We start from the raw sequence: 26,553 nt of genomic DNA, 5'->3' as shown, positions 1-26,553 counted from the left end.
GTGCCAAAAGCACATAGCAAATCAAGGAAAGCGAATGTTAGCTAAGTTAAACCAGACTCCTTTCATTGTTCGCAGCATCAGACTGATAAAATATAATTTAAAACAACAAAATTCGTTCAGTTAAATACTTTATTCGATATCTTAACAAATAAGTTAACAATTCTCAATATCTGTAGCCGTCCCTAGCGTTGTTCCTCTGACTGGTCCTCTGAGCGAAGGGAGGAAGGTACGCTTTCTCTAGCGAGTTGGGGTTGGAGCCAGCGTTGTAGTTGATGGCTTGAGCGTTCGTGTTGTAGTACTGTTGTTGGCTGTTGTCAGCACCAGCGTATTTGGCTTCGCTGTAGGTACCTGTAGATGAGAAAAGTTAAAATTTATGAGTCTTAAATCTTTCATACAACGGTAGTTTCACATTCTTCAGTTAATTCTCGAAGCTGGGGTTAATATTATTTGCAATCGAAATCAAATAGGTATTAGGAAAGCCGATATCTTGGGGTAAATTCGGAAATTTGATTAATATTTTACCATCATCAAAGATGCCAGCAGCCTCATCACGCGCGTTCTGCTCCAGAGCCTTCAGGATCTCTTCAGGAATGGGAGGAGAAGTGGGGAGGTGATCACCTTGTGGCACGAAACCGTTCTCGTCAGCTGTGTACCTGAACAATAAAAATTGTATTAATTTTAGATTCTATAGTGCTTGATATAAGGTATAGTTTAATATAAAGAAAGCTTACTTCACAGAGTAGACCTGGCCATCATCACCAGTGTAAGAGTATCCGCCCTGAGCCTGAACACCATTGGTGGCCACTCCGCTCTCTTCAGCATAGATACCGTTCTCAGTCTCGTAAGCGTAAGAGTAAGTCTCTCCATCATTGGAGTTGTCCTGACGAAGGATGGCGGCGTTTCTTTCACGAGCAGCTTGAGCGCGCTCGGGATTAGCTTCGAAACCTGAGTTAGCGTTTTGAGCGTAGTCGTTAGAAGCAGTGGCAGCAGTGTATGCATTGCTGTTCTGAGCATGGAATCCTCCATGTTGGAAACCATTTGAAGACTGGTGAGGAGTCTGCAGGAAGCTGCCAGCTCCAGCTGAAGCTTGTGCGTTAGGTGGAAGGTAGACTCTGTCCAATTTGGCGGCCTGCGCCAATGTGACAGCGGCTAATACGATGAACTGCAAAACAAATGATTAATTATTAATTACAGAGTATTAACAAAATGAGTTCATGTAAATTATACTAGCAATCCTTTTGACCCTTTGCACTAAGTCCAATGTTTAAATATCAAGAGTAGTATTTTCTAAAAATTTGTTCAGAAGTAACATAATTTTAGCAAATACTAGGTAGTTATCCTTAATTAATTATTTATATAAAATTATGCAAGTATTCTTCCCCCTTTTTTCAGGAGTAAGGAAAATATCCTTATCTAAACCATTGTTTGGTTTTAAATATGTTTTAATATAAATTAAATCTCTTTCTTTTACTCCACGCTAATCCTTACCAGTTTCATGTTTGTTTGTATGTAAGAACTTGCTACACAGAAGCTGTGGATGCGACTGATAACCTCATCATATCAGTACAGTATATATACTTGGTGCTACGATTAACGTAACTCGCGGTGTACGTTTCATAATCGCCACATTATTCGAAGATGGACTTGTCTAATTGTTCAACCTGTTTGCGATGTACAGTCACGAGTAAATATATTGATACACTGACACTTTTTAATTGCATATTTGTTAAATACCAACACCGCTTTTGTTATTAGACAACAGTGACTTAAAATTAATATGAAGTTAATTTGCAGTAGTAATTTCACTATTGTCATTGATAAAATGTTGATAAAACTATATCAGTTTCTTTTGTCTTGCTTTTATCTCACGTTAAGTGGGTTCGGCGCAACATACTTTATTTTTGAAAAACATCCTTTCAAGGGATTCGTCGTCAACCTTCTTTATAAATCCTAAATATTTTTTTAAGGAAAAATGTGAGCGGTGGCACGATTGAATGGTTTATGTACCTGGAAAATTTTAAGTAGTTGATGAAAGTTGTAGTAGCTAGGATAGGTCGGGATCGCATGCCCAAAAGTCTCCATTCTACGATTGGACAGGTCCATAGGAATGAACTATGTATACATGTTTTTGCTTTTGACTGTACGGTAGTGAGTCAAAGGTCATAATTAAGGTGGTTTGTATTGAAATTGAACTAGTTTTGTTTTGATTTGTATATCAAGGTTTATCTGACATCTTCCGATACATGTGAAAGTAGATCAATTACTTTAAATATCATTGGAGGATTTTTTTGTGGATGATCATATCCTCTTTAAAAAACGTGATGAATGCAGCAAGGATTTCTTTGTACGTAGATTAATTAAAATAATCTACAAGTGATACTGATACCAATAACACAAAAAGAAAAATATGAATCAAATATTTTTAAAGAAAGGAAATGATACGTCTCTATTTCAAATAATTTATATGAATGAAAATTGTTCTCCTTGCTGCGGCCTACCTGGGTTCGTAGCCTATTGAGGGATTTCCAGGTTGACCACGGCATATTGTGTCCTGGTGGGAGTACATGGCCAGGTGGGGTTTCCTCGACAGGTCAAATATTTCTTGTAGATGTGGAGCCACAGAGGACATGGCCCACATGTTGTCATGCCCGGAGTGCCCTGACTCTTGCTCATACCAGGACCTTATGAGCTGTACAGAAAACGCTATACACGTAGCTGAATACTGGGCTGGCAGTGTATAGCAAGACAGAAAGTGTCATACACTATTTTAAATTAATATTATAATTTGTTTGCCATCGATACGCTAAGAAGAAGAAGAAAAATGAAAATTGTGTTTGCATGACACATGGGAGAGACGTAAAATAAAATCTTAAATGATGTGTCTTATATATTATTATAAAAGCTTTAATTAATTACCTAAAACTCGCAGTTTTATAACTAAAATATATGTATCTTGGTGAATTGAACACATATTTTCAAAATCGTGTTAGATTTAATTACAAACATAAAACCACGCATTCAAATATGGGTGTACGCAGAGACCAGATAAATAATTATAAATTTCGTAAGTTTAGGATGATAATGAGAAGATATTCAGATAAGTGCTCATTCAGGCACAGAATGACTAAACAAATGCCGTTAATGCTACATACATTAACGGCTTAACTTATAATAATTCAGACTGTCGGTCAAGTTTAAAGAGCAGACACAACATAAACTAAAACAAAACACCAATATTACAACCTACGACCTTTAGCAACACAATACCTGCACCATATAAGTCGTTATCTTAACCTCCGATCTATTGATTGATTAGAACACATCTTATAGTTCTACAAGTTAGTAGAAAGCTTTGTATGCAAAGTTCGCGGTTTGCGGAGATGTCCAAAAATATCTGAATTTAGAAAATCATTGACCTGTAAGGCTTAGACTTGCTACACACGTATTCAGTTCGATACGTTTAGTATGACAAAATGTATTATACAACAAAACTAACTCGACTCACTTGTTCAATGTGTGTCGATCGGGTTAATTTGCACATATTCGGTGTATAGCAAGCCTGATGCAGCTGACGGTGGCCTGTTTGACACCGCTACTTATTTAGGAAAGATACAAAAAAATCTGAATTATAATCTAGATAGATCGTGCATGATCGAGTTCAATAGAGTCTTGGGCTCTGTACTAAGTTGTTGGACTATAGAGTATATCATGTTATTGTGAAATACTTGCACTAATAAATATAATGAGCATCCTGACCGGTGTTTATTGACCTGAGAGGAATGATCATATTATTGGCATTTTAACCGTGAGATTGTTATAACGTAAGCTTTTAACGTGACGCATCATATGATGAAGTTACTTGCAAAAGTTAATAATGTAGGTCAGGCTGCTACCGATGAGGTGCATAGCAAGACTTTTAAGTTTTGTTCTACCCCCCAATGTCTAGAGTAGCGAAGGAGGGGATGACTCAAGGGATCAGCGGGCTTATCACGTATCTCATTTGATAACTAGTGTACGTTAAATTAATGGCCACTATTCAATACATCTCTGCTTTGACGTACCGTGTTAATCACTTTATTCTAAGGAAGAAAGCAATGTACAGCATTGTGGCTCCAAATAGTTGTCAACTGAGATACGGGATAGCCCCCCAGAAGTGGTCGAAGTGTCAGCCAGACTTTAACCGGCACCCCCACCCCTAAGATAAGATAAGATAATAATAGAGGTAGTTGATTTCATCGGCGTAGAAAAAAATCTAATCAAAAGGTTTTTCTGATTTGGCTTTTATTCTTTTGTCGACCACATGGAAGAATTTCTCGAACTCAAACAGTGGTATGTAAAAGAAGCTATTACGTAAATCAATTGATGACTATTTGACAGCACTATGCTGTACATAGTTTTCTCTCTTAGACTGCAGTGATGAACACGTTACGTCAAAGCAACAATGTACTGAATAGCGACAAATTTGACGTACCCCAGTTGTCAATTGAGATAGGTAATACGAAACAGGGTTGTTTTTTCAAAATAGTTTTTTTAGATTTTGTGTGAACGAACCGGGCTTCCGTATTTATAATATGAGTAGAATTGAAAATAAATTCAACTAATTTAGAAGCTTTATCTTCAAAGCTGGGCGAAAGATGCTATAATGTGACGAAGAAGATTAATAGTTATGTAATCAAAATCTTACTAATTATAATATTATGATAATTATTTATATTCAATATCATTGCAAGTGAAGTTCAAACGATTATACATCAAACATTTAAATTCCACATTATATAATAATTACACGTATTATGTATTGAATTCAATGTTATGACAATGAAAACTAAAATTACGAATCAGCAATTACATCGGTATTTTCATTGTACAAACAAATTATTAGGTGTTAGAAGTATCGCGATCTTTTTAAGGTTATTTGGACAATTAATGAAACATTAATACATTTGTTTCTTTATGAAAAGGTGAATTGAAGTTTATTTATAGATCTGTTATTGTAGTTCATCTTCCTGAAGATTTAGGAAGTCCGGTAAAGTAAATTTTTATGCTAAATAGTAAGTAGGGTAATTTTATTTTTAAATTCATTTTAGAAATGCTATAGAATTAAAACTGTCACAAAGTGACTATTTTGGTGGCATTCCGATTTTATTGCCGCGGATATGACTTTTCGGAACACCCTTAGTCCTTCCTTGCTTGTTGCGTATAAAGATCCACGTCCGAAAAAGCTCCTAATGAATAACTACGGATGTGGATGTGGATGCGAATTTCTGAATTAATGTGAATTTCCCGCGTTTGCCGATGTGGATACAAACATCCGGAACACCCCTGTTCTCAACCTCCGAGCCACTTTCCCATATGCATTCATTCCGCTGGGATCAAAATATTTTTATTTATTTTTGATTTTAAAAATCGCTATATTTTTGTGGCAATACTCAGTAATCATGGGATTGTTGGCAACAATATAATTATATATTTTTTGTTAAAACGACAACCGTGCACTAAGAGTTGCTCTTGTGTCGCGGGGACTTTTACAAATATACAAACAACGGACAAAAAGTACAAGTCTTTAGATGATAATCATATAAGTACATAGTCTGTACAGCTCTAATGACTATGTTCTCATAGCCATTAGACTTGTAAAGCCTATGTACTTACATCATTCCAGTTTTGCAGTGATTTGCTACCCGGTATTACTCATTCAATGAATGAATTACAGACTTGCACTGTTACCTTTAGCCTTTCAAGTTTGAACTAAATGCGAACTCCTTAAATATCATACAAGATGAATGAGTTGATCTTTTGCTCGGACAGTTTTCGAAAGAGACTACTGGCCTAAATACATAGCATTTAGGTATTTAAAGTTAACGATAATGCTGATTCTAAACTAGATCGCAATATGAAAAGATGAGAGAGTCTATTTTAAGATTGGATGCTGGTTTGACTTTACACATGTACAAAATCGCTTAACTGTCTCTGTAGTCTCGGGTAGGGCAAAGCCCTATTGGTCTTTTAGAACTCTATCTAGACATCTCTTTATTTTGTATAGTACCTACTCCAAAGTTTGTTAACATGCACGATACACATAGGTAATAGGTCTGCTTTTTATAAATGGGACTAATTTTGTTATATCCAGATCCTTAGATAAAAAAGATGTCGTATTTTAAATAATTCTTGTTTATATTTTAATGATTGTGGCCATATCTGTGTTTGAGTTTGAAAAATCTATTAAGATTTTCTGTTCAATTGGATTTCTACGAACTGTAACGTTACTAAAGGCTCTAGACACTCTTTTGCTCTAGAGTTCACCCTTAAGCAAATATGAAACTACAAAATCAGTTCAATTAAATACTTTATTCAATATCTTAAACAATAATCAAGTCTGTCTCAATATCTGTAGCCGTCTCTAGCGTTGTAGCTGTTCCTCTGGGTATTCCTCGCAAAGGGGGGGAGGTAGGCCTTCTCGAGGGAGTTGGAAGCCGCTCCGTTGTTGGCACCAGCGCCGTTGTTGAAAGCTCCACCGTTGAAGCCAGCAGAGTTGGTGACTACGGAGTCGTCGTTGCTGTAGTTGATGGGCTGAGCGTTCGTGTTGTAGTACTGTTGTTGGCTGTTGTCGGCACCAGCGTATTTGGTTTCGCTGTAAGTACCTGGAATTTGAAAATAATGCGTTACTTATCAAGCTTTGGAAGAATATATTAAGTGGAAATCTGAATGTGGATAAGCGGCACTAAGTAAATAAAAGGAGATAGTCTCTTACCATCATCATAGATGCCAGCGGCCTCATCACGAGCGTTCTGCTCCAGAGCCTTCAGGATCTCTTCAGGAATGGGGGGAGGAGTGGGGAGGTGGTCACCTTGGGGCACGAAACCGTTCTCGTCAGCTGTGTACCTATGACGGAAAATATTGATTATTTAAATGTCCCTCAACATAAAATGGAAATATCAAGGGACCTTAATATAGACTAAATGTACCTCACAGAGTAGACCTGGCCATCATCACCGGTGTAAGAGTATCCGCCCTGAGCCTGAACACCATTGGTGGCCACTCCGCTCTCTTCAGCATAGATACCGTTCTCAGTCTCGTAAGCGTAAGAGTAAGTCTCTCCATCATTGGAGTTGTCCTGACGAAGGATAGCGGCGTTCCTTTCACGAGCAGCCTGAGCGCGCTCGGGACGAGCTTCGAAACCTGAGTAGGTATTTTGAGCATAGTCGTTGGAAGCAGGGGCACCAGAGTAGGCGTTGGAAGCAGGGGCACTGGAGTAGGCATTGGAAGCAGAGGCACCGGAGTAGGCATTGGAGGCACCAGAGAATCCATTGTTCTGGCCATGGAATTCGTTTGAAGACTGGTGAGGAGTCTGGAGGAAGCTGCCAGCTCCAGCTGAAGCTAGCGCGTTGGGTGGAAGGTAGACTCTGTCCAATTTGGCGGCCTGCGCCAAAGTGACAGCGGCTAAGACGATGAACTGCAAAAAAGGGAAAAAGAAAATTTTAAATCTGTGAAATAGATACCTGGATTCATTCAGGACATGTTCTTTACACTTTTTTTGTACTAATATTTAATTGATTGAGATTGTTTCTGCTCTATTTTATGCAAAACTTGTTTGTTTCTATTTAAAGCTTTGTTTGTTTGAATACTTTGTTGTTCATTGCCTTACCAGTTTCATATTTCTTTTGTTAAATAGAACTTGGTTGGCAGAAGCTGTGGATGCGACTGATAACCTCATCATATCAGTACAGTATATATACTTGGTGCTGCGATCTACTTCAACGTAACTCGTGGTCGATGTTTCATAATCTCGTATTATGATGCCGTATAAAGATGGACTTGTCTAATTGTTTGGATGGCTTTATGCGGTGAACGCTCTTTGTGTATTTATTTAAAAGATAAAGTTTAAAGGTCATAAGTTTGTTTGTTTTTTAGTTTTTATCTATTATAGTGATTATTATTGGTAGAGCGTTAGTCGCATAATCTTTGTAGAGATAGAGAAAAAAATAGATTATTGGAATAAAACTTATCATATCTCAGCTTTTGTTGCTAAAGTTGGAAAATTACACATTTTGATGCACAATTCCTTCATTGATAACATTTTTTTCTTTAAAACCCGGTTTAACTGATTGTTTTACCAAGTGATATAATAACATACCAAGTGACATAGACTTTTAAAATTTCATAAACCCATTCATTTTAATTATCGTCAGGAAACGTGAGCGTGGTAGACTCGAGGCCTAACTCTTCCCTTGCCCTGTAGTGGGACAGTAATGGGTGATAAGAAACAAAAATAGGTTGTACTTACTTTTTCTTTTAACAGTGTATTTTTCAATATATTGTATCATTTAAAAGATCTTAAACAAATAAACAATCTTGATATTTGTTTTACCTACATACTGGTTCTCTCTTACATTGCGCACTTGACATACAAATCCTATTTGAATGGTCATATTAACGCAGGTATGGACATAGTAACGATTCGATAGCGCATCAATTTTTGACCTTCATGTGTTTTACATTCCAATGTGTGCTTCTCTGTAGGGTGACTATGATTTTTGCGAGTGAGAGATAGTATTGAGCTTTTTGAAAGCTTTTTTAACATACATACATAAAATCACGCCTTGCTCTTCGAGGGGTAGGGACCAAAGAATATATTTTATTTGGTTGGAATTTTAGATTTAGTTAAGTGAATAAACCATTTTAATCTTAGCTCAAATCTTTATTTTATTTATGTATCTATAAATCATTACATAAATCTTCTGTACGGTATAACCATCGCACCGTACAATAATAATGGTAAAAATAATTTCTTAAAAAATTTAAAAATTATTTAGGCAGAGCCCAAATTACTGGACGGATCGGGCTGTAATTTTATAGATGTTATGGCATAGGCATTTTCTAAGACCGCTAAGAAGATTTTGCTCAGTTCTGATAAAATAGAAGATGAAAGTGTACATCAAAATTCTGTCGCTCTGACAAAGTCGCGGGCAAAAGCTAGTACAAAATAAAGAACTGAATTTCTATTTACAATGAAGACTAGATAAACCTTTTGAATCATAACACTCAGATTAACTTGACCTTTCGTCATAGAACGTTTAGCCGCTAGGCTTCATTCGTCATCGCGACAGGTGAGTGTTCATATGATACACTTATTACGTGAGCTAATGATGTATTAATTAGTCCTTGAGAGGATGTTTAGCTTTCTGTGAGAACTATGGGTAATTACAATTGTTGTATATATTAATACAGATTAAATATAATAATATGCAGTTATAGGTACGGCAAAATAAACTAGAAGTATGCCAATAAAATAGTTTTTTTTTTCATTCTGACCATTTCTTTTAAATTTTATTATTCTTGTCCTTATATATGCTATTTTTTTCTTGTCTAAACAGTAGACACAAACCTGCAAAAGTTTAAATAAATAATAACGCCATAAGATTTTTCAGAAATGGTTAAATAGCAGTAATAAACGAGTTGTATAAGTTGGCGCCTACCAAGAAAATTTGTTTGCATGCAAAGTCCCTAACTCGCACTTGGCCAGCGTGGTAGACTCAAGCCCTAACTCCTCCCTCGTTAAGGGGGAGACTCTTGCCCACTTGTGGGATAGTTACGGGTCAAAAAAGAAGTACTTAGGACCACCTTTACTTTAGGTCAATTTGGGTACACTTGATTGGCCACAATTGATAAAGATTTATTTTAATTTTGCAAACTTTTATCACTTGTGTTGGTTTCATATGAAAAAATAATCGAAACTAGTTCAAATTCCCACTGTCAATGTTACCCAAATGATTCAAAGTTACCCAGATTGACTGTATTCAAAAAACTGTTTAAAAAATCAGCTTCCTAGTCTCAAAAATCAATAGCAACACATACTCACACTACTCTCCCACGACCTTCCAATATAGATCGGCTACCGACACGAGATGTGTATCGAGTCGTGATTCATTAAATTTTGCCACACACTAAATATCGGTCAAAAAATAACAACTAATTATACTTACGAAATTAGCTCCAGACTTAGGTCAACTTAGGTTATAAGTGGCTAAATCTAATTAACTAAGTCACGTTGTTTTCACTTTTATAAGTTCATGCTGAGTTTGAATTACTTACTATATGGAAAGGTTGAAAAGTAGTCTCGCATTAAATTTTATGGGTATAAATATATGCTGTAGAATTCTACAGCATATGCTGTAGAATTTTGCATAGATCAAGTGACAAAATACTACTATGAGTAATTAATATTCTCTTCATTCCACTGCCAAATAAAGGCCTTCCCCAATGTTTTACGTTCTTGCCGATCGAACAGTTGTCCAATCTGTCTGAAAAGATATATTATTATTTATCATAAAATATGAAAAGATTGTTTGTAGTTTTGTGACATTTACGAGTAAACTTATCTATAATTAGTTGTGATATTTTTCTTACTGTCAAAGCATTTGTGTGGTTTTGTGAGACACTATTTGTCAGCTTATAAGTTTAATGTTTAAATTTAATATATAACAATACTGGGAGCTTCCTCGCTCTGGACCCCTAATCTCGTGTACTTTAGACCCTGTTCCCGATACTGGTAGCCACCATTTATTTGAAATGTGTTTTTTGTTGAACAATATTATATTAAGATTGTATTGCAATTAATAATAGTTATAAAAATGAAAATTAAAATCATTTGAAAAACCTTTTTAAAAATATCTGAAAACTATACCGCACTACTATTAATTTCAAAGGATGGGAATCAAAGAAATGACAAACGTTCAAAAGCTTTATCTATCAAATACTATCAAAATACTTCAATAGTTTCTCTTTGTCTTACAACATGCTTGATTAAATTATGATATAATCAAAAAATCCCTATAAAATTATATAACGATTATGTCAAATTACGGTCAAATATATAAGGTTTTGATGTCCCTTATTATTATTTTACTTCGTCGTGAGCAATTATGAGGTCAAGTCTAATATTATTTTCAAGTAAACTTATGGAAACAGCGTAGTTTTCGTGATATAGTAAACTAATTAACTCAATTACCCATTGCTTTTTGTGTGTTTTATTTTTGTCAATAGAAATTAGGCGTATGCCGTTTCCCGAGAGGAAACATATTTGTGTATAATGTATGCAGCTTAACTACGAAATAACTTAAAAGAGGGTATACTTTTACAATAAAGGCATAATAAATTAATGTTCCACTGGGCAACAGTTTTTCTCCCGGAATTAGTAACATAGAAACAACGGACACGAAGTACAGCCCTGGAAGCCCAAAACAACTATTTGTAAATTGCATAAGTATTTCCTCCGTGTAGGAATCGAACCCATGATCTCTCGATGCACTGGCGATGGTAGGAGCGTGGTGACCACCTTAACCACTGCGTCATGGAGTCTCTATTGCTTTAACTAGACGCCATTTTTTTATTAACAAACATAATCTAACACATTTCTCCCACATACATCATTATCACGTCGTAATATTTATTTACTCAAGTACTCACGCCTTTAAAGCCTATAATATAAGCAGGGAGCTCTCGAAACGCCTACAGGCAATCGTGCTAAAGACGAATTGCGAATATTCGCCTACGGGGAATAGTTTCATTTCTTAATACTCATAAGGTCCGATTGTGCGTAAATAAATAACGTTAATCGGTTATGTTACAACACTGAATATGTAATAATTTAATCATATATCACGTTTAGCCCTGAAGGTATTGATTGAATTCTAGGTGTAGCAGAATTTTCCAGAAAATTATAGTGGAGGCTCTACCAGAATTGTTTAGTCGTTATAACTATTTTGATCAAAGAAAAAAAGGAAAGTTGTATTTTCCACTTGGCGAATGATTTCAGAATACTTAGTATGAGCTTTATTTTTTTTTAAACCAATTACTGTTCTACTGCAGGGCGCCCTGTCCACTTCGCTGGCCAAGTCCGGGTTGGGGACTACGCGTTACTTTTACTAAATTCAAAAAATATTTTTCTTGTAGTCCGGAAACACTTCAGTGAACCGAACCGAAAACGGTTCGTATACTTATGATTGTCGAAGATACAGAAAGAGAATTTATTTGGTTTTATTTATCGAACTCATAGGTGATTCCTCTACACTCGCAATTAAATCAATTAAACAACCCTGAGTTTTCTGGAAAGATTGATAAAATAAATATAGTCCGAAAATTAAGTGAAAAGCCTTGTAAACAAGGTTTTTGGCCATCAGAAATATACGAAATTCAGAATTCAGAACATTAGTGACCCGCAGACTTATGCACCTGACGGCGGCCCGTTTAATACAGCCTCTTGGAAATACACAGAATTCTTAATTGTAATTTACAGAAAATTGTGCATGCCAATGCTCTCAACTAACTTGTCGCACTATAGGTATCACCCACTTTTCTCAAAACATCCCTTAAAACATCAACTACGCTTTAAATACCACAAAAGCCATCTGTTCAAAGCTCAAACATTACATCACCAAGTTTACCGGCCGTCTTAGCACAGATCATCCGTGACTAAGCTCATAGGTAACGGTCATTACTAACCAGGAGCTGCTTACTTTACTATCGGTCGAGGTCGTGTTACTTTCTATGTGTAGTACCGTGAGTATGTCTGTGTATGACTTCATAGATGTAGCACAGGATGTAATGTGAAGGGGAGTGACGGACAGAGAAAGGATGATAAATGTGTACAGTAAATGTACGGTAAAAAGTCAGGAAGACAGAGATTCTTATACTTTTTTATTTTATTGGTTACAGAGTATGTAAATGTTGTGTATAAAACATTCCTATATCCTTATTTATAATTATATATACATAATATCGCGCCTGTTGAAGTACAAGCTCGGTCGCTCGCTCGTAACAGCGAACTGTTACCAATGTTAGTGTCATAAAATAGGGGTCGAGCTTATTGCTATACCATATCATACTTTTGGAAATATACCCTTACCCCATCAAGGATCAAACCTAAGACGTCATGATCAGCAGCCGGATACACTACTGAGACCGCACCACAGAGGTAGTCTCCTAATATACAATTTTTGAAAAAAAAATCTTTTTTACTTATTAAATTATGCTAGCGAGCAAGAGCCTCCATATTGTCTTTCAAGACACCCCAACAGCGGTAGGATAATATGACCATTCTAGAACCTACATACTTGTTTACCCCGCAATATTGTGGCATCCGTCTGGGCTTTCCCGTCTGTGTCAACCGTCTTGTAACCTATTTATAAACCAACTGCTTAAAAGCCGAGGTTAAGTTTATCGTTTTTTTAAGTCACAGAATTATTATTTTAAGGATATTTATTATATTAAGGAGAGGAGCTCGTGGCTTAGTTTACAACAGCCGCACGGATCGATCTCTGAGGTTAAGCTACGCTTGCCGAGGTTGTTCCGTGGATGGGTGACCATCTTATACATATCGAGTTCCTCCGTGTTTCGGAAGGCACGTTAAATTGTGGGTCCCGGCTGTCATTTTCGAAGATCTTTGACAGTCGTTAACAGTAGTCAGAAGCTTGAAAGTCTGACAACCAGTCTTACCGAAGGGTATCGTGTTAATACCCAAGTAACTGGGTTGTGGAGGTCAGATAGGCAGTCGCTCCATGTAAAACACTGGTATCCAGCTGCATCCGGTGAGACTGGAAGCCGACTCCAACATAGTTTGGAACAAAGGCTAAGCGAATATATATATATATATATACTTTCTAAAAATGTTTTTCATAACACTCATACACATCCCTATCATTATAAAGGCTTATAACCGAAAAAACATAATAAAACCCTTAAATTACATTTACAACCCCAAAATAAGCCCGCTCCGTGGCGCAGTGGTTTAGGTCGCCACGTCGATACCACAGCAACGGGAGGTCGTGGGTTCGATTCCCACACGGGACAATTATTTGTGCGATCCACAAATAATTGTTTCGGGTCTGGTTGTGCTTTGTGTCCGTTGTTTGTATGTTTGTAAAAGTCCCCGCGACACAAGAGCAATTCTTAGTGCGGGAGTTGTCTTTTTAAAAAGAAAAAAAAAGAAGTAAATATCTGACATTGACACGGTCATGTGTTACCCCCACCGGTCGAGGTCAGACATTCGCTGTCTGTATATATAACTGCGCTATCGTGTACATTGCATTACTCTGCATGCTATCAATGTAACAGAAAGATGGCTACGAGAAAATAGTAATAATACTACTTATAGATAGATACTATTATAGATAATAATGTATAACAAAATTTCATGTCAGTTGCTCGATTCTCTACTACTATCGACTACCAACAACCGGCTGTTGGTTACTACTAGGAACAACCGAGTTATTATTGATCAATGTATGAAATACCGAACAGCGTCCCTAGACCCTAAGGTTCCGCAATAACTTTTTTGAATGTCAAACGTTTGATTGAAGGATATCGCGTCATAGTGTATTTATGAAAGCTATACACGGGCAGTTATTTTTTAATTTATTTATAATTTATTATAAGTATAGATAATTACATGAGTATACATTTTCTCGATTAGGCGGTAAATGATTGACTAAATGTCAAAGTTAATTAAGCTAAAGCTTAGGCCGAAATGTATTGATGCAAACCAAGAAATAACAGTAAAATAAAATGGTTTTAATTTTAAGAACAATTTGTAACTATTAAGAACAATAAAGTTCTTTAAATAAAATATAGAAAACATGATCCAATTTTGATTCCATGTTATTTATAACTGAAACCGATTATTGAAAATGTTATTGAACAATTACAGTTATATTTATCGTAACTGTACAATTAAAGTTTTCCTAACATTCGGATTTAACTCAAATCGAAATCGAACCCATATAGTTAAATACAGATTTACTAAGTTTTTTTTATTAGTGGCCAGGAAAATTAAAAATATGTGATGTGTGTTTAAATATGTGTGTAAAAATATGTTTTACTACCTGGCACTAAAATCCCGTGGAATCCACAAATTACGAACATTACGGGTCTTGCCTCAATACGAAAACAATTAGTTTTGACATCATCAATTACTTCAAACATTAAAAACTAATTTGAAAAATCTATTTTTAGTACAACTATAATTGAACAAAAATAATTTCAATCAATCATACAATTTGGGTCAAATTCATAAATAAATTGCAATTAACCTGTCTGTATAATATCAACGGATCAAATGTCATTTTGTATGAAATGTTTAATTTATATTTATTTTATTGCATTCAATTGCTTACTGATGAGTTTAATTACATTGTACACTAGGTGGCACCTGTGGGTTTACTTGTTTTTATGGTTACGATAAATTTATACACGGTGGTTATTAAGCCATAGGCGCTCATTTATATATTCAATGAAATCTGCGGATAAAAAAAAAGTACAATAAAAAATATGATTTTAAAAGGACACATTTACATTATAACCCGCTTCTACAGTAATGTAACTTGTATACTGAGTTAACGATTAAAACAATAAGCCCATGTAAATAAGCCCAAGTTATAATCAAGATTCTATCTTTTCTTCGTCTGATAATTGTGACGATGGTATAGAATAATGTACCTTTAAAACTCAAAACTGGTCGCCAAATTAAGTTTTTTCAATATACCAAAATCGGCTCCTAACCAACGTTTTTATAGTACTAGCCTCTTAATCTATAATCTTTTTACTTACAAAAGGTTTTAACAATCAAACTAAACACAATGTAGTAAGTGAAGAAGCGTTAAAAGTAAAACTGTAAACACAAAGCTCTGAAGCATGTGATCATTATCAACGTGTTGTTACACGAACATGTTCTCTCGAAGCTTTTGGTAATAAAGCTAGGGTACACGATGCAAAAGAGCTAATGATAAATCTTGATATACGTTGGAGATATTTGTGAGCCCAATATCAGAGTGATAAGTATTGAGTTTGTCGACTTCATTCGGATTTAAAAAACAACTTCATTTAGGTTTTAAATCTTAGACGTATTTTTTTGGTTAAATTAGTCATTTCCGTACAAATCATCATTGGCCTGAATACATTTATTGCAGATGAAAGGTGGCGTCAGGTAGAGTTAATGTACTTTCGTTCGTGGCTGAAAAGGCCTATGCGGGAGTGGCAACCGCGGCCACATTGACGACAGATAAAAGTGTCGTAGGACGCGTTTCTGTTCTAGATGGCTGAGCCAGGTGGAATCGTGGTATTCGTACAAATAGTAACCTTAATATCATGTGTTAATGTTATAACCCACAGTATTAACCTTAGTAACCTATCTTGAGAAAAGAAAAAGCGCCCTGTTTAACAATGCTACTTATTTTTTACACTCCGTAGTGTTTTTGGAGTATCGTCGAAAATATAATTCATAAAAGAAATTCCACATATTTCTGCAACACCTGTGCGACATGATAAAAAAAAGTTAAAATAAGTCAGTCCCCTGTGTTTTCTAAACACGTAAACAAACATCAAAATAAAGCAATAATTATAAATATTTGAAACACACACGACCGTGTGCCTCATCTCTAAGTTAATCTGTGCAATCAACGTCACACTCGATAGCGTGAACACTGTTATTAGCGCGCTTGCGCACATGAACCATTACTTTGAAACTATACAGTGTATTTCATTTATAATGGCGTAAACAGTATCAAAATAAAATAATAATTATTAATAAGAGCCGAGTGGTATAAATTGGTACCTCCCCGCAAGTGGTTGCAGGTTCGAACCCGAGCCAATGACTTTTCGAAGTCACGTGTGTATTAAAAATAATTTTCACTTGTTCCAACGGTGAAAGACAACATCGTGACGCAACCTTGCATGTCTGAGGGTTCTTTAGAACAGTTCTTGAAGATATGCGAAGTCCCCAAGCCTAAATTGGCCAGCGTGGTGAACTCAAGACCCAACCCCTCCCTCATTACGGGAGGAGATTCTGCAGTGGGACAGTAATGGTTCTCTTATATTTATATAAGATATGTGGGTTATCTCTAAGTTAATCTGTGCAAGCAACGTCACATTCGATAGCGTGAACACTGTTATTAGCGCGCTTGCGCACATGAACCATTACTTTGAAACTATACAGTGTATTTGATTTATAATGGCGTAAAAATATCATCCTTTCTTCCAACTATGTTGAAGTCAGCTTCCAGTTTCATATGGATGCAGGCTATATCAGTTTAGACTTTCTTTCAACTATGTTGTAGTCGACTTCCAGTCTCACTAGATGCAGCTGAATACCAGTATTTTACATGGAGCGATTGTGTATCAGACCTCCACAATCCAGTTTCCTGAGTTATAACGCGATAAGACTGGTTGTCAGACTTTCAAGCTTTTGACTACGGTAACGTCTGTCAAAGTTCTTTGAATAACATCCTGGACCCACAGTTTAACTTACCTTCCGAAACATGTAGAATCTCGGCATGTCTAATATGGTCCACCCATCCACTGCCCAACCTCAGCTAGGGGAGCTTAACTTGTAAGATCTACACGCGCGGCTTTTACTTAGCTACCAGCTCCTATAATGGTGTAAAATATACATTTAAATGATCGTGTATCGTTAACTAAAGATACTATCGTTGAAATATTTTCAATCGTGAAGAAGACTTCATTTGCGCGATTATTTTGACATTTAAATATTGTATTTTGTAAAATCTTGAGTTTTGTCGTGAGAAATAAGTTGATATTTATAGGCTAATTAAAATATATTACTAAATAAATAACGAAACAAACATACATAGATGCTACGTAATGTCCCCTTTTGAATTGCCCAAAGTAAGTAGGTAGTACCGAAGAGAAACGCCTACGCAGGAAGACTGGCCCATACTTTTATTAAATTAATGATAATAAATCAAGTTCACGATACTAGCTAAACTAAATTGATTAATCGTGCAAAATTGAAAAGAAAGGAACTCTATAGAGAGGTACGTTATCATGAAATTTTTCTACATGAATTAAAAATTTGTGAAAATTTGTAGACACTAAATCTATCATTATTATGATTGGTTGTTTAGCAAACTGATTAGATTACTATATTAAACAAATAATGTTTTTTTTTTCACAAGCAACGTCACAGACATAACCTAGTGACGTTACACACCAATACACATCAAACTCTCTGTAAAAGCATCCTCATCTCACGACCACCAGTAACTAGTTGCGTCACACGGCACGGTTTCTAAACGGTTCGCACATTTTGTATAATAACCCCCATAACTACAGTAATTAACTCTTGTTAACATACCTATAATGTTTATTGAGTTTTTGGTAATGTTTATTTATATAGTATTTTATTGTTTCAAGGCTATGTTGATCAATTTGGTAGGTTTCGTCAATACGCTTTGTTTTCGAAAGGGTTTGTTTAGTCAGTGGTGAAATATGATTGTTATTACTCTCATCAAAAGATAAAAAATTTTTGGAGTGAAACTAGTATGTTATATTCCCAGTTGTACCCTCTACGCTGTGATCCCGCGGTAACAACTGGGAATTTTCTTACTACTTTTATTATTTTATTTTTATTTTGTCATACTAAAGAAACATTATTCCAATATAGTACCTTGTTGCTGTTGCTGCAAAGTCTTTATGTTGTATTGGGTTTTCAAGAAACTTTATTAAGCTTCTGACTTCGGTATGCCAATTAACAATACTACTACGACCAAAGAAATGTTAAAAAGACTGGTAGTTTTGTTTATAAGTAATTGATAGTGATAAAAGATTTCTGAGCCCGGATGTCAATTTATCTATATGCATTTAGAAGTATATAAGTATGTGTATCAGTTATTTGGTTACCATAGAACAAGCTCTGCTTAGTTTGGAATCAAATGACCGTGTGTGAGTTGTCCAATGATATTTATATTTATAGTCAGTCACAGTCACTAAACCTACAAAAATATTTAATAACCATCTATTACTAACTAAAAGTTACATTGATCCTGATCATTATTGGCTTTTAATTCCGCCAAAGAGGCAGTAAATCTTTTTTGATCTAGTGAAGTTGCCGCCAAAAGCTTGTTAATTTGCAAAAAGGATTGAAAGATAAAACTAATTTTATTTTATGACTTCAGATAATAGAATTGCAATTAGTGCAAAGTTTAACAAGAGGTCAGGAGTTAACAAAGCTGTTGTGAAACTGTAGCGATAAATATCTTAATTGTTCTTCAGATTTAATGGCTAGATTCTAGATCAAATTAGTTTTTAACCAGACTTACTGTCATGTTGGAAGCTAGAGTAATTGTTTAGGGAAAGAAACAAAAAACAAATACGTTTTGCTTGCATGGTGAGAAATTAAAAGTGAATTAAAGAAGTCTTTTAAATATGCATGGGGTGAGGTCAAGACAGTGATGATCCAGATGTTTTGTCATTCAGTCAAGGCAATATTTATATTAAATGTAAAAGGGTCTTACAAAATAGGACTTCATGTTTTGATAGATAATTTTCATTAGCTCGAAGTTATGTGCCAGTCAATGTATGTCCAAATATTATTTGATATCATGAAAATTGATTTGATTTCAGAAAAGCAACGTGTTAAAGTTTTGCATTATTTATTTTTAATTTAATTGATCACACAGTGATTCCTCATTATTTCATACATTTAGTATAAATATGTACAAAACATTTCATACAAGCGATTTTTTTTACATTTTGTCTAATGCTGTTACTATTTACAAATTAAATAACCTATCCTTGGTTTAGTACTTGTAGCCTTCTTCGGGGCTGAACGATGGCGGCTGGCGAGGTCCACTGAAGTCCTCAGCGGGCCCTCTCGAGCCTGGGCCGAAAGCTGGTTGATTCTGGCCCGGTTTGTCCTGTCCTGATGGGCTGTAGCCTGAAGCAGGTCCAGTCTGACCAGTTCTGCCTGGCTGGGATCCGAAAGGTCCCTGCGTAGCGCCCGATGGTCCTTGAGCTCCGTTTTGAGAGCCGAAAGGACCCTGAGGAGATCCTGATGTTGATCCCTGGGATCCAGGTTGAGTTCCGAAAGGTCCTTGTCCAGAGGGGCCTTGAGATCCAGGCTGGGTACCAAAAGGTCCTTGAGCTGATCCAGTCTGACCAGGTCTGTTAGGTTGGGAGCCGAAAGGTCCCTGAGGAGATCCAGAGGGTCCTTGAGATCCGAATGGACCCTGAGTAGCTCCACCTGAAGGTGATTGAGATACAGGGCGGTTGTATTGATAAGGTGCAGAGTCGGGCATACCGGTTTTAGGTCCAGAGGACTGTCCAGGTGTGGTTCCGAAAGGTCCGTTAGAGCCGGGTCTTGGGAATGTGGAGCCAGTTGGGCCAGAAGTAGGACCAGTTGGTGTGTATCCAGGTCTTGGGAATGCTGATTGTCCGTTGGCACCGGGAGTGGACCCAGCAGGGCCGGATGAAACGGGTCCAGAGGGGTATCCTTGATCAGCTGAGCCTGAAGGCTTGGAGAAACCATTAGAGCCAGTACCGGAAGGACCAGCTGGGCCAGATGGAGAGTAGTTATCCGAAGCAACAGGTCTCAGGCCGCGAGCTGGGCCTGAACCCGACGGACCTTGAGAGGGGCCATTGCCAAATGCAGGAGACTGGCCAGTTGGTCCGCGAGCGGGACCAAAAGATGTTCCTTGTCCAGCAGGGCTGGAAGAACCAGCAGGACCGGCAGGGCCAAATCCTGATCCAGATGGTCCAGAGGATCCCTGTTGGCCTCGGCTGGATCCACCAAACTGTGTTGAAGGTCGGTTGTATTGGTATCCAGAGTCATCTTGAGCTTGTACCTGAGATCCTGATAGACCTGAGCCAGCAGCTCCGGTAGGTGCAGGTGATCCAAATTGGGGACGCTTGTTAAATCCAGTCTGAGGCTGGCCAGATACGCCTGAAGGTGAACCGAATGGAGCCGTGCTGCCTTGCTGGCCAGGTTTTGAACCATATGCTCCTGTACCAGGAGTACCGAATTGGCTGTGAGGTTGAGCGCCAGATCCGGAAGGAGTACCAGAAGGAGAACCATATGTGGAGGAAGGAGCGTTGCTATCTTGAGAAGGTGATCCAGTACCGGTAGAGGCACCAAATTGGGATGATGGACCCTCACCAGCGTGGGATCCAGAATGTCCAGCGGGGCCTGAAGGTCCACCATACTGCTGAGAAGGAGTCTGACTTCCTACACCGCCTTGAGGTTCTGAAGCTCCAGACGATGGAGCATTGTATTGCGTAGAAGGCCCTTGACTGCCCTGGGGCTGGTATCCTTGTTGTCCAGGTCTAGTTCCAGCAGGAGATGAGCCAGGAGCGCCGTATTGAGAGGAAGGTCTTTGGCTACCAGCCTGCGATCTTTGGTGACCAGGTCTACCGGAGTTAGAGCCAGGAGCGTTATATTGGTAACCGGAATCCTGACCGCCTTGAGCAGACGGGAATGAACCAGCGGGGCCTTGAGATGGACCATTACCAAAAGCGGGGCTCTGGCCAGCGGCGCCAGTAGAAGTGGATCCTGGATATTGTGAAGTAGAAGACTGACCACCATGGGCTGGAGCACCAAATTGAGAAACAGGGGACTGGCTATCTTGCGAGTTAAAGCTTGGTTTTGAAGAACCGGAAGTGCTTGGAGATCCGAACTGGGAAGGTGACTGACCACTGGGTGATTGGCCGTTCTGGGATGGAAATCGTTGAGATCCAGGCCTTGTAACTCCATTAGAACCAGGGGCGCCGTATTGAGAAGTAGGAGACTGAGCCCTCTGAGAGCCGGGGCGTGTGGAACCAGGTCTGGAGCCGCTTGTTGCTCCAGGAGCATTGTATTGGTATCCTGAGTCTTGGTCAAATGCTTGCTGACCGGGTCTTGCACCCCCAGCGGGGGTCTGGTTGCCTTGTGATTGGAAGCTGGATCCAGAAGGACGGTCGCTAGATCCAGTAGGAGAAGTGCCGGGAGCGTTGTATTGAGAAGGTGACTGTCCCCCTTGAGATGGGAAAGTCTGAGATCCGGGTCTAGAGCCACCGGTAGTAGAAGTGCTAGGAGCACCATACTGTGAATCGGGGGACTGAGCGCCTTGGGATGGGAATGCCTGTGAGCCTGGCTTAGAACCGCCAGCTGATGTGCCGGGGGCACCATATTGAGAGGCAGGGGCCTGACCTTGAGATGGGAAGGTCTGAGAGCCAGGTCTGGAAGATCCAGGCCTTGAAGTGCCAGGAGCGCCAGGAGTGTTGTACTGATAGCCAGAGTCTTGATCAAAGCTTTGCTGTCCTGGCCTTGCTCCACCAGCAGGGGACTGTCCAGCCTGAGACGGGAAAGTCCGCGATCCGGGCCTAGAACCGCCAGCAGGAGAGGTGCCAGGGGCGCCATATTGAGAAGCAGGAGACTGACTACCTTGGGATGGGAAATTCTGAGATCCTGGTCTAGAACCAGCAGGTGAGGTGCCAGAAGTGCCATATTGAGATGCAGGAGACTGACCACCTTGGGACGGGAAAGTCTGTGATCCAGGTCTTGAACCACCAGCAGGAGAAGTACCAGGAGTGCCATATTGAGAAGCAGGGGACTGACCACCTTGGGACGGGAAAGTCTGAGAACCAGGTCTGGAAGCTCCAGGGCTTGAAGAACCAGTTGAACCAGGAGTATTGTATTGATAGCCAGAGTCTTGGTCATAGCTTTGCTGTCCTGGCCTTGCTCCACCAGCAGGGGACTGACCACCTTGGGACGGGAAGGTACGAGATCCGGGCCTTGAGCCGCCAGCAGGGGAAGAGCTAGGAGAGCCGTATTGAGAGGATGGCGACTGTCCGATTTGAGGACCAGAGTGTCCGGCGGGACCAGAAGGCGATGTTCCAGGTGCGCCATACTGTTGCGAAGGACCCTGAGATCCAGAAGGTCCACTACCGGGAGCATTGTACTGGGAAGGTCCTTGGGGTTGAGTCTGTCCAGGTCTTCCACCAGCAGCAGGGGCACCGTACTGCGAAGCAGGTCCTTGACTAGGCTGGTAACCCTGAGGCCTGGTTCCAGAAGGAGAGGTACCGGGAGCGCCGTATTGGGAAGAAGGTCCTGAACCTGACTGAGGAGTAGCGTCATCGTATTGAGGACCTTGACCAGCCTGACCTTGAGACCCTTGAGGGTAAGAGCCACTGTACGGCTTTGACTCGATCACGACAGCAGTGTCTTCATCCGGGTTGTAAGCACCTAAAAAAAATAATTGATTGAATAAACATCTTGGGTAAAAAAGAGTAATTATGAAATACGTCATACTCGGCGAAGATGCTATAGTAATTGTATCTTTAAATAAAATATCACTTACTATACGTTTACTTTAAATAGAAAATGCGCATCTTAGCAGTCTGTAAAACATGGTTATAAAACTTTACATGTTTAAGAGTTCCTCGAACAGTTCTCAAAGCGATTTAATATCCTTAGCCTGTACTTGGTTAGCTAGGTGGGCTTTATCATTATTTTATTAAACAAAATTAGTCTCCCTGCCGCCTTAAGAGAGAGTGCAAAGTTGAGAATTACGTGTTTTAGTTGTAAACGGTTTAAGTTTCTACAAATTATATCTCAGCGTATTCAGTCCTAAAATACATTATATTGTTGAAGTATATTTGCCGCGTGTGAGCACTTAACAGTTGATCTTTATTCAATATCGTAAAAAAGTATGCAAAAAAACATTTTAATTGGTCAGTCAATTAACACAGGCCACTTGTTAACGACTTGCGAATCATGGCCTTTGTTATAAAAAATATTTCATTATGATTGACATTGGCTATGGAAAATTAAATGTTCGATAATGGGTCGTTTATATAAAGTTGGTCGTAAAAATCTTTAGAAAAACTGTTTTAATGCTTTTGTTTTGTAATTGGATGGGTAATATGGGTATTATTTGAGAGATTTTTATAGCCTTATAGTTTATGTAGCAGTCAATATTGCAACTTTGACACGAGTTAATATCTTTGCCAATATGAGCATTAATTTGTGGTACGAGTATAAAGAAATATGAAAAGCTTTAAGAAAAATTGAGAATCCAAGAGCGTAATTAATCTAAATGATCTTTAAATTTAACCTCTGCATACTTCGATAGGAAAAAGACGTGATTTTATATAAGTATGTACGTTGTTAGTTTATAAAAGTCCTTTAGTTTATTTTGCAAGCGAAAGGGCATAATTTATTTAATGATGTCATGTCATGTCATGGTTTGCATTAAAGAAACACGGAGTTTAATCGGAGGTGCGATTTTCATTAAATTAGTGTAGTTTGTAAAATATATTCTTAGAAATAAAATCTCTATAATATGGTAAATACTATTCTAACAAGAGTTACCGCTTTAGAACGTAACAAGCGCGAACTAACTGCGAGTGTGACCAATAAATTTTATAATTTCATACTGCACATTTTAGGATTTACTTTTAAATCTATATTTTCATCTCACGATTATTAAGATAGAATAATAAATAATTAATGGTAGATGGTTGAATTTGGATTTCATCCTATTGTTATTGTCGTACAATTATGTTACTTTTTTAGGGTAAACATTTAGCACTTTTGTCAAGTAAATGGTAAAAGTTTATTGTAAAAATTTATTTACCTTCTTGCGTGCCAGCAGCAGCAGCCCTTGCGTTTTCTTCCAAAGACTTGAGGATCTCTTCAGGAATGGGAGGTGGGGTAGGCAGATGTTCACCATACGGTACATAGCCATTTTCATCAGCAGTATAAGACACACTGTATTGTTGGCCATCATCACCCGTGTAAGAGAAGGCACCCTTAGCCCGAACACCGTCAGTGGCTACACCAGATTCCTCAGCAGATATTCCATTGGAAGTTTCGAAGCTATACGCGAAAGTCTCTCCATCATTAAAGTTGTCGTAACGAAGGGTTTCAGCGTTTCTGTCTAAGGAAGCACGGGCACGTTCAGGCTGGGCTGGTCCGGAGTAAGCTGATGGTCCTTGAGATGAGCCATCGAAGCTGCTGGGTCCTTGTCCAAAAGCTGGGCTACCAGCGTCAGCACCGGGCTGGTTGTATTGGCGACCAGATGGACCAAATCCGGATTGACCAGGTTGACCGGAGCCAGAAATAGCTCCGGATAAGTTAGGTCCCTGTCCAAAAGATGGACCGGTGTGGCCGAATGATGGGCCTGAAGGCTGGTCGGCATTTCCGAATGAAGGGCCTGAGGGCTGGCCGGATGTCGAAGGTCCTGCTTCACCGAATGGGCCTTTAGGCAGACCAAGACCGGCATCAGCTCCAGGTGCCGTCAAAGATCCTGGACTTCCACCAGCAGTACCAGCGCTTTCAGGAGGCAAGTATGTCCTGTCCAATTTGTCAGCATAGCTGCACGCTATGACTGATAATATAATAAGCTGAAAAACCAAATTTAAATCAATTATTTTCATAATAAACAGTTATCTTCAATCTTACGTCTAATAAATGGTTATAGGTTTTGTCATAAATTTAAGTTGAATCAGAAATAGAAAGGGAAGCCCTTGATTGGCACACAGGTCATCTACTTAACAATGGCGATACACGTAAATACTTCATACAAACGACACGAGGATCACGAATACAAAATCTTATCAAATCACTGGCAACACGCAAACCATTAACTATTAAAAAAAAAACTTAGAATTTGTAAAAAGAACCATTATATTTTTTAAATCACTGCAATCCATTTTTGAAACACAAAACTCTATTCTGAAAAAATTGTTTTAAAAAAGACGTTTTATATTTCGTTTAGAAATTTAAATAAAAATAATTAATTACCAGCTTCATTTTTAAAGCTGTTGTACTAGCACGGGATGTTCACTGAGTGTGCATATCACTTGGCTTGCATCCTATTTATATGAAGTAAATTCGTTCACCGACAAAGTTACTCAAAATTGTGCTCACGGACCTAACCTTTGACAGTACTATTAGTGAAGATTCCACCAAGCAGTTTGTATGTGTGTGTTATTACTCAATAACTCGATCAATATTACTGATACTCTAATTAGTGTGTGCGCTGTGTGTGTGTGAGTCCATATGTGGTGGGATTTATTTATTTTGTATCGGAGATCCGTGAAAATATATCGGTTAGTGTCGTGCGGGATTGCGAAGAATGGACCAGTTTATTATAGGTTTAAAAGGTTATCGAGATAGAAATGAGACCGATTATCCGAAGAAGTGGTTTAGATTTTTGTAATTTTAGGTCAGATTTAGGAGAAATTAAATGTGTTTTCCAACCTTTTTTTTCAGTTTTCAGATTTGTGAAAAAAAAATGTTTAATATAAAATGCTGCTAATTTTCACAAATAGAAATAAGGAAAGTCTAAAATTAATATAAACTAAGTATATTTTACTCGTTCAAAACTTGGAAGTATTCAATTTTCAGTTTAGTTTATTAAAATTTTAGTTTTCTGGCATAAATTAAAGACAATTTCGTTCCAATTATATTGATAAGTTGAGCGTTTATACGATTTCTACGAATTAAATAAATATTGTAAGGTATTTTACCATACATTGACCCGTGAAACCAATCAATTAAGCCAAAACTAGCCAATTAAGTAAAAAACTAGACACCGATTTTCTTTGCTAGAAATTGAGAACCATATCTGTATCTATTTACAATACAAGGCTTTGTACCTTAAGCACCTCTGTAACTTACAAAAACGAACGCATGGGATATAGTTAATTATAAACTTTACTATACACAATAATATTAATTGATTTCTTTACATATCAATTAGGTAATCATCACTATTCTGCATA

The 26,553-nt window shown here is 38.0% G+C and overlaps 3 protein-coding genes across 3 annotated transcripts; all 3 read right to left on the bottom strand.

Annotated features, from left to right (window-relative positions):
* Window positions 1-111: 111 nt before the first annotated feature.
* Window positions 112-1,538, bottom strand: LOC142979914 (uncharacterized). The gene is made up of 4 exons (XM_076125143.1): window positions 1,489-1,538; window positions 732-1,162; window positions 523-653; window positions 112-348 (listed from the first exon to the last, which is right to left on the bottom strand). The coding sequence occupies exons 1-4, from the start codon at window positions 1,495-1,497 to the stop codon at window positions 164-166; spliced, it is 756 nt and encodes a 251-aa protein (XP_075981258.1). The 5' UTR covers window positions 1,498-1,538; the 3' UTR covers window positions 112-163.
* A 4,791-nt stretch (window positions 1,539-6,329) lies between these two features.
* Window positions 6,330-7,700, bottom strand: LOC142979829 (uncharacterized). The gene is made up of 4 exons (XM_076125020.1): window positions 7,646-7,700; window positions 6,966-7,453; window positions 6,752-6,882; window positions 6,330-6,641 (listed from the first exon to the last, which is right to left on the bottom strand). Exons 1-4 carry the CDS (start codon window positions 7,652-7,654, stop codon window positions 6,382-6,384), a joined length of 888 nt encoding a protein of 295 aa, XP_075981135.1. The 5' UTR covers window positions 7,655-7,700; the 3' UTR covers window positions 6,330-6,381.
* An 11,731-nt stretch (window positions 7,701-19,431) lies between these two features.
* LOC142979947 (uncharacterized) lies at window positions 19,432-25,621 on the bottom strand. Its single transcript, XM_076125188.1, has 3 exons — window positions 25,571-25,621; window positions 24,402-25,170; window positions 19,432-23,008 (listed from the first exon to the last, which is right to left on the bottom strand). The coding sequence occupies exons 1-3, from the start codon at window positions 25,577-25,579 to the stop codon at window positions 19,590-19,592; spliced, it is 4,197 nt and encodes a 1,398-aa protein (XP_075981303.1). The 5' UTR covers window positions 25,580-25,621; the 3' UTR covers window positions 19,432-19,589.
* Window positions 25,622-26,553: the final 932 nt, after the last annotated feature.

Source organism: Anticarsia gemmatalis, chromosome 17 (genome assembly GCF_050436995.1).
Source record: "Anticarsia gemmatalis isolate Benzon Research Colony breed Stoneville strain chromosome 17, ilAntGemm2 primary, whole genome shotgun sequence".
Taxonomy (NCBI): domain Eukaryota; kingdom Metazoa; phylum Arthropoda; class Insecta; order Lepidoptera; family Erebidae; genus Anticarsia; species Anticarsia gemmatalis.
This window is presented reverse-complemented; position numbering and strand designations above follow the sequence as displayed.